Genomic DNA, 15,509 nt, shown 5'->3' on the forward strand with positions numbered 1-15,509 from the left:
TTCACCTGCCTTCAAATTTGTCACTGACTTGACAACAATTGCATGCCTTTGAGAAACCAGAGATGTATTTCAATATTGTCAAGAAGAGCAGCAGCTCAAGTCCGTTTGTCGAGCTAACGGGACCTCGTCAACGATTTGATATGAGCGGTTCCACATAAAATAATTAGTTATCAAGCGGAAGTCATTCCCGCCCATGTCAAACATAACAAAGCGTAATGGAAGAATGGATACAAACCGACGACTGGACACGATAGCATGAGGCAGTAAATAAAGGTAAATTAATGGCAAGTATTACTGCTGAAAGTTGTATCGAAAGTCCAATCAATACACGTTTACAAACTTAATAAAGCTGATCACACGCCAAACTTCCATTGTGTAAAATATCCTCTAGCTCAATGCCCTTAGTAGATAACGTAAACTACATCTCGAGTTATATTAAATTCATTCCGAAATATTGCTTATCTCACTTGGTGCCGCAGAAGATATAAGCAACACAAACCCAATCCATTTGTGACGCCTACTGTTATTTCTCTTAAGTCAAGCTTATCGCGAGCGCGGAACCGAAAGCTTTGAAACTATTACGTTATCTCTCTACTTAGTGCGCAAGCTCGGAGGGAATCCAAGCAGTCGAAGTTGCAATTCAACCTTCTTACGGTCAATCTTTCTGGCCAAGTGCAACCGCCCAGGGTAAAATTTTTTATTGCGGATTTAAAATCTTCAGGCTGATCTGTTTCAAACGCATTTTTTTGATGTCACCATAAAGTGAGAAAAATATTTTCAGTGTATAAACATGCATCGTTTATTCTTGAATGCAGATGGGATTGCATAAATACTTATAACAAAAATAAAGAAAGGTAGATACACTTAAATTGATTATTCCGATTTGGCACTTGGTCGGCAGTCTGCACAGGAGGAATCACCGCTGGACTCACTCGCAACAGAGCAACCGACCCGCACGCTGTTGTGAAGTCGGAGGTCCGCGCGGCCACGAAGGTTCCATGGATGGTGCCGTGTCAGGTGCCGGGAGAAACAAAGGTCCCGAGCGACGGTCTAGAGATGAGAAAAAGGATTACGTAAAAAAACTACACGATTGAGTTTTACAAAAACGGCTTCATATCTCAGAGCTAATGTCTTCGCACGTCTTAGCCTCTTCTCACAGCCGTTCAGATCCGCTTTTTATCGCGTCTATTTCCTTCTTTCACTCGTGGAGGGAATTCACTGGCCAACCACAAACGCCGAACCATTCACAATATCCCGCCCCCAACGTCCCACATTTTTGCCAGACTCCCTGGTCTCCAACGGTGCACTATACGAGGCAACAACGTGGCAAACTGTGAAGCTGCTGTCGACGCCGTTCACGGAGGAGTCCTCGACAATGGCCCGTTTCACCATTTAGTGATCTTTTCGTATCGATCAGTCTGTCAGAATCGGGAGAGTGGCCTTCACGGTAGTCGGATGGCGGCGTGGTCGTCTTGAAGTGAGCTGTCATTGTTTACGTGTCACCGTCGGCGCCAAGTCCAGTCGTAGTTCCGGCGGGTACTCGTCTCACTTGTCAGCTCTGGGCTCGAAAAGCCGATGATACGGAACATAGTTGCTTGTCCGTTAGTCTCAGGTTACGCTTATTTAGTGAATGAGGTACCTGCACGTCGTCGCCACGCTACCCTCCGACATCGCCGATGCCATAGACAACTAGCTAGCGGGTGCACCTTCGGCCACAGCATACGACGACCTGAAACCCGCGGTCTTGAAGCGCCTCGAGCCATCGTAACATAGTAGGCTTCATTAACTACTATCCAAGGAACTCTGCGACCAACGACCATCAAAACTCTTGCCCCGGTTGCGTCAGTTGCTAAGTGACTACTTCGCAAACAAAAGCCATCTTTCTAATCTTGCGCGAACTGCTCTTGCAGCGCCCTCCACCGTCTGCGTGCATGGTGCTCGTGGGTTCCGACGAGTCTCGATCGGCTAGCTGCACTCGCTGTCCGCATACGCGAGTGCTCGTCTGTAGCACACCTACCTCTCGCAGCTGCGAGAGTCTCAGAGCCAGGAAACCGGCTCCAGCATCTGGAGGAAACAGTCGACCGCCTTACTAGTGCACTGGAGAAGCTGACGACGGGTGGCAACTTTGGCGACCAACTTCGGCGCAACTATTCGCCTTCACAGTCTCGCAGCCCACCTAGAGACTCACCACGGCAGTTCTGCTGGTATCACCATCGCTTTTGAGAAAAAGCAAGTCTCTGCAAACAGCCCTGTTCGTGGACGGCAAACGCACCGGCCAGTCAATAACGGCGGCATGCGACATCGGCCCTCGCGCAAGCCGCCTATTCTTCGCAGTCGATCGCACCTCCAGCACCCGCCTCCTCGTCGATACAGGAGCCGAGCTGTCCATCATTCCCGCCACGGCCGAAGATTGCCAATGTGGCAAGTACACACCCTCGCAGTGAATAACACTGCCACCGCGTCGTATGGGCTTCGGCCAATGACGCTACAGATCAGACTTTGTGGTTCTTTGTGATCGCCGACGTCAGCTTTGCCATACTGGGAGCGGACTTCCTCAGCCATTTCAACGTAGATGTTAGTGTTCGCGATCGGCGCCTAAAGGATATATACCGTCCCATTCCTTGATGTACTTGGCCTGCAGTCCAAGCTCACCTCATCTGGCATCCGTACGTTTCGGCTAGTCTCAACGTACGACAATTGCTGAGTAACCGCTACTTACAAAGCCCCGAAACGACGCACTGTCCGTGAAACACGAGATGACGCATCTTATCACCACCACCGTGGTGATATGATGCGTCATCATATCACCACATATCGCCGCGCGGACACGGAGGCTCGCTGGATTGAGGTTAAAAGTCGGTCGCCGTGAGTTGGAACACATGCTTCAACTCGGCGTTATTTGTCCTTCCTCCAGGAATTGGTCTTCACCTCTCCATCTGTTTGCAAAGCAGGACAATGGCGACTGGCGGCGTCCTGGTGAATATCGAGCTCCGAATGCAGTCCCTACTCCGTATCAATATCCCTTTTCCCACATACGTGACCGGCGCTCGTCTGGCAGGAACCAAAATATAGAGCAAGATCGATTTGTTGAGCGCGTACCACCAAATTACTGTGGAACCCAGTGACATACCGACGACAGCAATCACTACTCCACTTGGCCCATTTGACTTTATCCGTATGCCTTACGGTTTGAAGAATGCGGCGCAATCTTTTCAAAGGTTCATGGATGAGATTACGCGCGGACTCACGTGCAATTTCATCTACCTTTACGACATTTTCGTTGCAAGTCGCTCAGACGAAGAGCACGAAGAACACCTGCGCCTTCTATATGAGCGATCGGATGAACTGGGTCTGGTTTTAGAGCCCCAGAAATGCATTTTAGGAGTTGTAGCCCTATATTTTATCGGTCGTCGCATTTCGTCACAAGGCCTCAAGCCGCTGGAATCACGGGTGTGGGCATTCGAGGACTTCCCCCCTCCAACATCCTACCGAAAATTGCGCGAGTTTCTGGGGCTCATACATTTTCACCAAGCGCTTAATACCATCCTGTGCGCAAGTTCTTCAGCCGCTTACCGACCTGCTGCATCGCGACTCCAAAAAACCATTTACGTTCCATTGGTCATCGGGGTACGAACACTTCTTCCAGGAAGCCAAAACGCGGTTGGCGACTGCAATGTTGCTGATTCATCAGTTGCCCAGCGCCCCAACTTGCTTTCTGGTAGCCGCATCGACCATGGAAGTGGGTGCAGTACTGCAGCGGCACGATGGCACAGACAGGAGGCCACTGGGATTCTTCTCAAAGCGCCTCAATCTCACAGAAGCTCGGTACAGCACTTTCGGGAGGGAGATGTTGGCCATCTACTGCGCTGTCAAGCATTTCCGTTTTTTCCTTGGCACGACAGTATCGCATGAGACCAGCAGGCGTCCACCCAAAATGCACGAAGCAGCTAAAGAAATCTATAAGAAAACATGCTCCATCTTTTTCCTAGCTTTACCACAGCAAGCACATGCTTCTTCTTCCTTCTTATATATCGCTTTATAGGTGCGTGTTCTCAGGCATCCTGATCTCGCTTCGACAAGTAATGAGCTTCAATTTGAGTTATCAAAAATGGTTTCTTTCCTGATGTCGTTTTTTCCTCTTATGTAGTTACTCATGGCAGGTTTCTTTTACATTGCCGCCACCCATAAGATTATTTCAGCCTCTCTGACTTTCCGCTTGACCTTCTTTGTTGCTGTGTTGCCCACCATACAGGCCGCATACTCGCTGGTGAGCTTCGTGGTTCTTTTCCTCCACTGTGAATCAATGTTATTCCTGTTCAAATACCTGAACACTCTCCCAGCCCAATTACTTTCTTCCATATTCCTCGGTCGTTCTTCACAATTAATTTTGCTGTGAGCTTCCCTCACTTCAAAACTTGTCCAGCCCATATCACCCTGCACAGCTTCATTTGTAGTCGTCCGTAAGCGCCTAATGTGAGGCGTGCCACTGACCTTTGGTTTCTATCGAGTCCTGATTATACCCCTGATTTCAAGCAAACAACCGCATTTCCAAAAGTAAGTCCTGCAACCATCACACCTTTCCGCATACCACGGAGCACCTCATACCTTTTGCATCGTCATAGCGCTCTGTTTCATTATGGCCGAATTTCTCTTCCCCTTTACTCTTATTGTTTCTTCCTGTGTTTCCAGATATCTATAGCCTTCATTTATCCATATACCAAAATATTTATATTGTTTTACGCGAAGCATTTCCTGGCGCTCTATTGTCACTGTCTGTTCGCTGTTTGCCTTGAATACAATAACTCTCGATTTTTTACCGCTAAATTTCAGACCTAGCTTATCGCCTTCCCGTCCACAGAAATTAACTAGAAGTCGCGTATCACTTTGCTTGTTAGCTAGCAAAACAATGTCGTCCGCATAAATAAACCTGGAAGCTGCTGCTCTACTACTGTACCCGCCTATTTTTATAAGGGATTAAACCCGATATTACATCTTTGTAGCGCCCTTTCGATGCTAACCATTTACATCACAAACAGCAGTGGGGATAAGGGCACTCCTGTCTCAGTTTCTTGTTGATATCAACTTACTCCTCGCTCCTCATTCCTTCCCATTCAACGCAAACGGCATTTTCTAGGTAAATCTCTCTCAAAAGCAGCATACAATCGTCGCCTAAGTCTTCCCTTTCCAGAATATCCCACAAAATGTTGCAGCCTACGTTGTCATACGCTCCTTTAATGTCTAAAAAGGCCACGAATAACGGTCTCTTTTCTAATCTTGATATTTCAATACACTGAGTAAGTACAAACAAGTTATCATCAAAATGCCTACCTATTCTGAAGCCATTGTGAAGTTCTCCCAAAACGCTCGATGAAAACCCTTGAAGCGCAGGTAGCTGCCCGACAGGGGCGCCACCATCGCCACACGGCAAACCTGCTTTCACTGTGGAATAAAGTCAGTCGACTCTCCGTTCCCAACCTGTCAAAACGTGCATTACTTGCCTCCGCTAAACCGAGCTCCCAACAGTCGCCTTGAGTAAACGACGAAACGTGAATGGAGTTCCACGGCTGCACGTCTGCCGGTGAAGCAGGCTCCGTTCCGAGGGATCGCCAGGTGCAACAATGCCCATAGCGAAATCTATGTGTTAATGAACGCACGCAAGAAAACTCAATGGTTGTGCGCACGGCGCAAAAATCAAACGAGACAGAAACTTGCAGTAATCCATCGTCCCCTCGCCAACGAGGTTGGTCAGTTTTCTTGAGTCTCGGGAAAATAAATGCAGGCTTGGCAGCATCGTTTGTATACGGCGTCATCGTTTGTATATGCCAGCACGCGCCTGTGAACAGATGTAATCGCAACCCAGTGAGCAATAAACGAGCTAGAATTTCGCGGTGACTCTATTAGAGATTAGAAACCTGATAGAGATAAGTTTTTATTAGCGAAACGAACGGAAACATTCCGCGAAACGAAACCAAAACTGCGCTCCCAGTCTTCGTGCAAGCGCCGATGCCCCAGCGATCACTGAAACGCCAGCACTGTGGAAACAAAATCCAGAGACTACGGAGCGAAAACAAAAATTCCTTGCATCCACACAGTGTGTCATCACTTGTTGCGCAAGAAAGCGTTGAAAAATAGGCGCAATTTTTCAACCACACAGACAGCGCTGTAAATATAGGGCAACGACTATTGGGGACTTGTTCGCGGCGCGATATTTACGTGTTTGACCTTCAAAGCGTTCGGACGGCAATGCTAAGAGATTACTTGAATAATGCGTTACAGAAGCTTCGGAGGTACTTTGTCGGGTACTAAACCTTCAGTACGTGGCATACTTGCACATGGTGACATTTTCAGTAATCCAGCCTTTGATTTCTAAGGAATTCATTAAATTTTTTAGATCAGTGTTCATTCCGGATACTCATTTACAGACAAGCGAAATGCCGATAACGTACAGCTAAAATCAAGCTTCAGTGGTCATGGAAGTCATCATGACATTACTGCTGAAGCTGGATACTAAATAGTCACTAGATCCTCACATGATCCCAAATGAGCTTCTGAAGCGTTACTGTGATTGCGTGTACAAGTTTGTTGTCAAACCCTTTATCCTGTCTTTGCGTCAGGGCTCTTCCATACGACTGGCTTCTAGCGAGAGTCATACCGATTTTTAAAGCTGGAGTCAAACTAGATGCAGGAAACTATCGTCTGATTCAATCACGTGTGCAGTCTGTAAATTCTTGGAACGTATTATTTGAACGCAAATAGTCGAAGATACGAAAAGTAGTGATATTTTTTTTTTTTATTTTAAGCAGCGCGGTTTCACAAAGTGTGCCTCGACAATAATACTACTATTTGAAACGTTGTATTATTGCGCTTCAGAAATCAACTCTAGTGGACAAATAGATACCATGTCAGTCGATCTTATGACATGATTTGACAAGTTGTCCCACAAAATTAATTTACATAAGATGCTTGCCCTCGGGATTGACCTTCAAATTATTAGGTGGGTTGAAGCCTACTTACACAACAGGCAACAGTTCGTTGGGCTATCAAAAGAGCGCATTCCTACTTCCTACATTTCTTCCGGAGTTCCACAAGGATCGGTATTGCGCTCGATCTTATTTCTAATATATGTTGATAATACAGGACTCAATGTCCCCCCTCCCATTGAAGTTAGGCTGCTTTCCTATCATTCCTTTCTTTCTTGTTTTTGCTCTGCGAAAAGTGTTCTCGACCAAGTCCTATTGAACGGATCCCTGATAACTCTTGAAAAGTGGTGTCACGAATCTGTTATAAAAATTAATCCAGAACCGCGTGCATTAGCATCACAAGCAAAAAAGCACCTTCAAGTTATACTTACGCCCTACGAGCTATTGAGATTAAACATACTGCTCAATTAAAGTATCTTTGTGTAACAATCCCTATCTAAATTGGACTAAGCACATAAAAAGCATTACTTGATCCGCTCGAAAGAAACTTGGTCCTTAAAACGCAAAAAAAAAAAGGATACCACATCTGATGCGAAGAGTATGGCATATAAAACAATTGTGCGACCTACTTTGAGGTATGCTTGTATCTTATGGGACTCACATAGCGGAAAAACACCGTAATATATTTCAACAACTTCAAAAATTGGCCGTCTGATTCATTTTTTTGTTTCAAGTTATATGACAGGAAACGATCGGTAACATAGATAACAATGATTCAAAGGGTTGGTCTTCAGTCATTGGCTACCTGAAGAAAGCACGCTCCAATTCCTTTTATTTGCTTCACAATAATAAACCTGGGGCATCACGGAGAATATTTGCAACCCCCTGGTCGATCTTGAGCAAGTGCTAACCATGTCAATGTTGTTTGGCCTTGTACGCGCGGAGCTGAAGTACTTAAATACGGATTTTTGCCCCGAACTACCGTTGAATAAAACAATCTTGATCCATGTGTGTTTGTGAACTGCAATTTTGTTGACACATTTTGCGAAAGACTAGAAGCGCTGTTTGTACATGTTCTTGTTGTTTTACCCACCCTGTGGCCACGTGAAATAGCTACCCATATTGTAAATAAATACTTTTCAAGTTCGAATGTGCAGTATTGTAGGTGTCAGTTTATACTTTCTTTATTAGGAACTTTGTCTGCCTTTTGGAATTTCGTTTGGTTCGTGCACTGTGCATCAGGTGTGCTCACTGCGCACATTCCCTGGATGCTTCTTGTACTGCTTTATTTTGTCTAATCACAGATGTCACCAGTGAAAACGAGTAATAATTTCTAGCGAAACACCCTAAGGCATGAAGAAAGTTTAGTTTTACGTAACTGAAGCATGAGTTACATAAAAATCGCTGTCTCAGAGTCTATTTGCATTGCGGCCAAGTCATCTGCTTCTGCAACGCCTTGGTAGTTGACACTGCCTGCGGCAGTTAGGCTATGCTATCGGGGCCTCAGCAAAAAAATAAAACTAGCAACTAAGATATAAATAAATATATTCCGCTTCAGCGGGGTATTTATATTTAGTAATCCGAGGAAGGCTGCCACAAGACAAGAAAAAGATTTTCTGCACGAAACGTAAAAGCTTAATTCACGAAAGATTATGTATCTCCCTACATTTTATGAAAAAAGTGCACATAAGGTTCCCAGCAACGGATGGAAGAACATGCTGTAAATCAGCCGTTATATCGACAGACTTGCAAGCTTGCTGCCGCATTAGATGCAAAAGTAGTGCCACATAATAAAATTGAAAAACGAGACTGCATTATTTATAAAAATAACATGAAGCAAGTTAAACGAACGAAATATCAGACATTTTAATGAACAGCGGATGCGCATTGAAACATTTTTCTTACACTGTCAACCACAGAACACTATTGCAAAAATTCGTGAAAGTGAGCACAAACTTCACGATAAATCACACAACCACTGTACATGATTAAGTTACAAGAGCAAATAAACACAGAGGCACATAGGCTTCAGCATAAAACATCAATGTCAAAAACATCGGGACATCTTCGGTGGTAATAAATAAAAGAATCGTGATGGCATGATTAAATTATAGCTTCCATTGCTTGCTTTACATCAAACGTCTGGAGAAAAATAAAAAAAAAACACGCTACTGTTTGAAGCGGTCACAAGACAAGTTGAAGTCTAGCTTAATGCCAAGCGATCCTACTCCTTACACCCATTTCCAACACAGTACACGAGATCACAGCGTCCTGGACGGCCAGCTAGGCAATATCTCGCGTGCGACATTGTATTGAATGTATAGACAAACCGCGAGGCAATTATTGCCGCAGCATTCTTCAAAATAGTTTTTATTGTGCTCCATAAGTATTGCGCGGAGGGCGAACTGATTGAGCAACGTTGCCTGTCCAGGCATCTCCACTATGCTCGCGCGCACTTCCAGTTGAAATGAGGCTACGCGTCACTGCGTTTTGTTAATGTGTTTATAAAATCGTGGTAGCGATAAACAGCGCAGCATCAAAAATGAAAAAGAATCGATCACTCGAACGAATGACATGAAACACCAAGAAGGCAAAAGTCGCTCTTTAAAATCTAGATCCATATAAACTTAGCAAGACTATTGTCGGTCATGTTTCAGAGAAGCTAAAAAGTGGAAATATATCTGAAAAGCTTAGCGGTCTTGTACCGCGAAGGCGTTCGGAGTGAATGATTCACGCATCCACATTTGTAAGACCAAATTTTGGGGATAAAATAATCAGCCAGCGTCCCAGTTATTAACGTTGTTTCATTTGTACCGTTATTAAGCATAATGAGAGCATTGGTATTTCCCTAGTCCGGTGGAGCCTTGAAACCTTAATGTATATCATAGAGTTGAGCAGCATTGAATCCTATCTGCACCTGTTAATAAAGATTTTGTTATTACACATGCGTGGTAAAGACGCATTGTTAGGTAAAGGGATGGGCAGCTTCATACGGTACCACCTTACGACAGTATTGCAACAATGATATTGAAAAACCACAAAACAACATTCAGTTCATTATGTACAACCGCATTTATGCTGAATGCGCTCGCTGGAAAATTCAGTAATGTCATTTGTATAAGCCGATACATTATGCCTACCAGTTTCTTTTTTTTTTTTTTTTGTGCGTACACGGCCCATACAGGCATATATATTTGAAGAGTAGGAGCAGCGGCAGTTTAGATTACTGTAAAGAACTGTTACAATGGAAAGCGTGGTTATGTTGACTGACTGCAATGTTTCTGAAACAGCGCTACATTTGTACCTTTACATCGAGAGACAACGCATGCAGTCATATGATTGGCAAAGTGAAGATAAATGAGATCATTTTCAGCTATGAGTTTCACGAGTGCTTAAGACTCCAGCAATATATTTCACTGGTGAGGGTAAGCTGTGTAAACAGGCGCATTTTAAGATTTGGGTAATGAAAGGCTTCTCCACAATGCCATTTTCACACAGCCTAATGTCAAAAGCAATGCAGTAACACCACTGTGAGCAAACTTTCAGCGTGCGCGTAGAATAGGAGGCCACATTAGTCCCGAAAAGGTATGATGACTTCGTACGATTCCAATGAAACTATAGTGGAACTTTATAGGCTGCTAAGGTGCACGGGTGGCGCGTAAACTTAGAGAGAAAGCAAAAATATAGCGGAGCATTATGGACATCAATACGTCATTGACTTGCAGAGCCCAAACGTCGCTGTCGTCGAACTAACAGCGGCGGTATTATGGTATGCAGACAACGCGTGTTCTCCTCTCAGGAACACATGGCACACATCACATTGAGCGCATTGAGCATACACACGCACGCGTTCTTGAAAACATGAAGGGTGAAGTGCTCTCGGGAAAAGCTTCCGATTGTAATAAAGATGTTTCAGTGAATGCACTCGGCGCCGATGTATTTCGTCGCTTCCCTAAATTGCAATGCCATTGCTGCTACCACGGGGAATAACACTTCGACGTTAGGCATTTATCATTGCCGTACAGAGACGCCATCAAACAAACAATGGAATAAAGCTAGATCGTTAAATTATGTTTCCAGAACACCCGTGAGGTTTACTCAAGCCAGGAAATGTCTTCGCTGTGGAGCAGACTGATACTAAAGAGGCCCGCAACAAATGGAGTGGCAAAAGCAAGCCCATGTCAGCCTACGCAATTCGGATGCCGTTTTTTGAGTCGACAGCACCTTATGTCGTGGCGCTCCATGCTTGGCAAAAAATGGCGAAACGGCAAACCGAGCAAGCAGTGCTATGACGAAGCCGAATAAACAGACCAGGTGAATCAGTAACGGCTTATGTAAATCCTTCAAAGGCGATCGTGGAAATCTCTTCGCGGAAAGCATCTGTGCCTGCTACCTCGGATGTCAATGATGGGCCAGTTGGTGCAGCTTGCTTTGAGTTAGTGGACCGCATCGACAATGCCCTGTGTTACCACAAATAGCGCCGACAGAGCGGACTGAGATGATATCGACAAGTTTTTCTGTGCGAAACAAAAACAAACCAGTTGCACTGCACTTTCTTGCACGGTGAAATGCAATGAACGCAATTTTTTATCATGTTCAATTAAAATAACCAATTAAAGAAGGGACACATTAGATCATCGGCAGCTGGTAGTCTACACAAAGTGTTTCAGCTAACTTCTCATCTTTCGTACCAATTTCCCGCGCTCCCGGTACAGGGTAGCCAGCCGGAGATATCCTCTTGTTAACCTCCCTGTCTTTTCTTTGTCTTTATCTCTCTTTCGCTCTCTCGTTAAGCAAACTTGCCTCAAACATTTAAAAAGAAGCAGCAGCGGGTGTCTGAATCGAATCAATGTCGTTCGGTGTCATCTTGAAAGCGAGACTTGTCATGGGCGCGACTGCAGCACAAAGCTACTAAAAAAACACACACACGGATTTCTCAAAAAGAAAGAAAGTAAGCTCCGAAGAAAAAAAATTCATGCTGGTCCAAGAGGAGGCGAGGATTCATGCCATCTTGAAAAATTCGAACTATTTCTCGAGGACTCTCATACAGTAATGAGATATTTATCTAATCATCAATCTAAATATCAAGGTTTCACTGCAAATGTTTCAGTATTGAACAATATATAAGCGATTTGGTTCCTTATATATATGTTTGTCACAGCTTTTTCTAGCTCCGAGAAAGCGCCCGATACCTGGAAAACGGCCTCATGACTAGCTGTCATCGAGCAATGGCATTAGTGCCATAAAAAACGGGGGGGTTCCCGAAAAAAGTTGCGCTGGTGCAGACAGAACAGGGTATATGAACAGGTAGCTCGACGACGGTAGAGGACGTCACAACATACTTTTCTAAGTCTGTGAGCAAAATGAGAACAAGGTAAAACCAGGAGCGAGGCTCCTACTTTTACCTCGTTCTCGTTATGTCTATTCTCTTGAATTTGCATATCTCACCTTCCCCTTATTTTCCCTGGTATTTTAGGTCTGGTACGCTTTCATTGGGCTGAACTAAACTAAGTAAACGATAGCAGCTACCTTCCTCGGACAACTATACTGAATAATTCTGAACATACTTCGCTACTTCTTAATAAAGTTCTGGCATTTAAATCGATACTTCCAAAGTTAAGCAATACTTGTAAATAACGAATAAGGCTGCTCGCATTGCTGGATTCCCAAAGAGTACATAGAGACGCGCTTGTTGTATTTCTGTAGCGTACGCACAATTTGGTAAAATGGGCTTAGGTTACGCGAAACAGCCTGTTTGTACTGCGGTGTCACACTATCTGGCATGTACGTCACTTTTTTTACTTGGAAACAGTTCTTATGGCGATAGTTGAGGCTTTACATATGTTGAATCTCTAATGTGTCACTGTAGCTTGATTTATCGTGCGCCTTTAGCGTGAACCTAAACTTGCCGCAAGTGGATAACGAAAACAACGTACTAGCCGCACTTCGTAGGGCAGCATCTCTCAAGTACGCCAAAGCCAAAGAGCGAATGGACCTTTCTCACTTATAGTCGTATGGCTTAAGCGCATGAGAAGCTTCGCCTCACTTCTAAATACTCTAGATCTTTTAGGATTGCGGCAGGAGCACCACCACGCAGTATTGTTCACGTGCTCCAACATGGCAACCGTTAACTAAAGCGGTAAATGTTTTCATGTTAACATCATCCCTGAGCAATAACAGAAAGCAATTTCCTAGTCAGTGCAGGGCGGTAATCGGAGCTTAGGCTAAGCTCCTGCGAGTCTTCCAAGTTTTCCCGAATGGCAGGACAATAACCCACAATATACGGTCCCTACGCAAAATTTATGTCGATAAGCAACGTAACACCCGAATGACAGATCTTCAGAATGTGTGCTTTCAATGGGCATAAGCTTTAAAACAGTAAATTTTACACAGGCAATTGTCGAACTCAAACACTCGTGTTTTGTTATGCAACGCATAGCACGCGATATCCGCTACAGCTAATTACAGTTTCAAACATTTTCACCGTCCTTGGCCCAACATACTCGGCTTGATTTAAAAAAAAAATAGTGAAAAAAAGGCATAGTACCAGAACTTGGAGTAACGAACACCTGTACCACCATGTATTATTGCAAAAATAACTTCTGCCTTACCCCAGACTTCCTAGAAGGACTGCTATTCTTTCGTACCCCTGCTTTGGTTTTCATATTTTGTCTATAGAAACACACTTCAAGGGTCTTGTCGAACAATACTGCTGCAATAGTCTAACCGTATTATCTGAGCTCAACATATGAGCTTAAGGCACTGCCCAACCACGTTTCATGAGCGAAGGCTTTGTCAATACCTGCAGCGTAGTGGCAGCTTGCAGCACCCTTTTAAGACTATAGTTATTGTTACAAATTTTTTTTTAAATGGCACGTTTGGCGACTATACGAGGACACTCGTTGAGTTAGGCATCAATGCTTTCATTCATCAATACACAACAATTTCACTTTTCTATGAAGAATAAAACTTTGGGTTGCGATGAAGATCACAACACGACCGGGTATATAGACCACATTTTGATATGTGCCTTTTTTTTACCTGCCTAAATAGTACTTGTAAGTATAGCTTCGGACAGCACCATTTTCATAATCGTGCAATAAAAATTGTCAATAGCAAATACATGCGTTCAGTAAAAGAAATTCTGGGAATGTAATAAAATTAACAATCACAGGATGAAAAACAAATACACCTTCAAATAAGCCCCAACGCCTTAGCCGTCACTAAATACGCGCAGGAGCGAATTTTTCGCGTATAAAAAATGGAACATGACAAACAAAAGTGGGAGTATAGTGAATATGACTGTATGTGGTGCAGAACAGTATGCCCTCATAAATAATGTTCATTGGTAAGCACGCCTGAGAAAGAAACAAAACGATGCATATGAAACCGATAAACAAACAAACATAACGAAAAACTTTGAATCTCGCTGCACCAGCCATGTCTCTCGCTGGATAATTGGCGAAACAATAATGCCCACTGTCTTTGGTCATGCCGTTGAATATAAGTTAGCTCGCCGGATATCATTCCAACCAAGCTCACAAACTTCCAAGAAAGAAGTGCTGAAGCTGCTCGTGCCATTCTTCTGCATCGGTAACTGTTCACAACGTCAACGCATCGTCAACAGCGATAAAGAAGTCCGAGGAGACGCGAACAAGTTTCTCTGCACCACAGTTAAACGCAGTGGACAGGAGCGTAAGTGTTTTGACTAGAGCACGGCAGTAAACGTGTCGCGGCGCGGGGTGATGGTGGCGGCAGCTTGTCAGCCAGTCGAGATATCAGCAGCTGTTGGGGACAGTCGCGGGAGCAATAGGCAAAGAAATTACAAAAAAGAACGCTCTGCACGCGCACACACCACAGCACGCACGCGAACTTATGGCACAGCAGACAGATCGCTACACTCCTTGGTCCCGCACCGCTCGAAGGAGATTCTCGAATCGTCTTGTCAAGCGCCGCACAGATTCTCCCAGCCAACGTTTTCTTTTTCGGTTGCACGAAGAATCAGCCGGACAGGTTGAGTTCCATTTGCCCATCACGAGAGCTGGTTTGCACCTTTACGCGGAGCGCAGCTTGCCCCTGGCGCATCTTGAGCGTAAGGCCGCAGTGGGCACGACGACATCGCACTCAACGCTTGGTCCCCATGCAAACGTTGGAATGGTTAACCCAGTGGCTCCTCTGAAAAAAAAAAAAAAACGATCAAGAGATTCGAGCACTTTCATTGTTTCACACTCGACTTTTCCAAAACCTATGCAATAGTGTACACACACGGGCATACTAAGGACACAAAAGATGCGACACAATAGTGCAGGTGGTGTCTGCTTCCCGTGCTCGTGTTCTATTTGCGCTACTGCTTGCAATACGTCGGTGAAACGATACCGGACTTTTACCATTGTTTGGATTAGCCACCAGTTTCTCGAGCAAATTTTCTACAGTGCTGAACCATAGCACGTTAATTCAAGACCAAAGGAAGGTTCAAAAAAAGATCTTGGAACGCTCAGCTCTGCTATGTGAAGCAGCGGCGACCTTAGTTGTGTAAGCCAGGCCCCATAAGCGTGAGAAAGCTGTGACGCTTTTTTTACACCACCGGTG

At 44.6% G+C, this 15,509-nt stretch overlaps 1 protein-coding gene across 3 annotated transcripts in view; it reads right to left on the reverse strand.

The window, feature by feature from the left end:
- Window positions 1-8,761: 8,761 nt before the first annotated feature.
- The window catches only part of LOC126545022 (uncharacterized), a 220,724-nt gene continuing 213,976 nt past the window's right edge, over window positions 8,762-15,509 (reverse strand). For all 3 annotated transcript variants that reach the window (XM_050192653.3, XM_050192646.3, XM_055061804.2), the window contains exon 9: window positions 8,762-15,095. In XM_050192653.3, the coding sequence (XP_050048610.2) occupies window positions 15,045-15,095 (51 nt within the window). In that variant the 3' untranslated portion in view covers window positions 8,762-15,044. The remainder of the gene's footprint in view (window positions 15,096-15,509) is intronic.

The sequence above is a fragment of the Dermacentor andersoni genome, chromosome 3 (genome assembly GCF_023375885.2).
Source record: "Dermacentor andersoni chromosome 3, qqDerAnde1_hic_scaffold, whole genome shotgun sequence".
Classification (NCBI taxonomy): Eukaryota; Metazoa; Arthropoda; class Arachnida; order Ixodida; family Ixodidae; genus Dermacentor; species Dermacentor andersoni.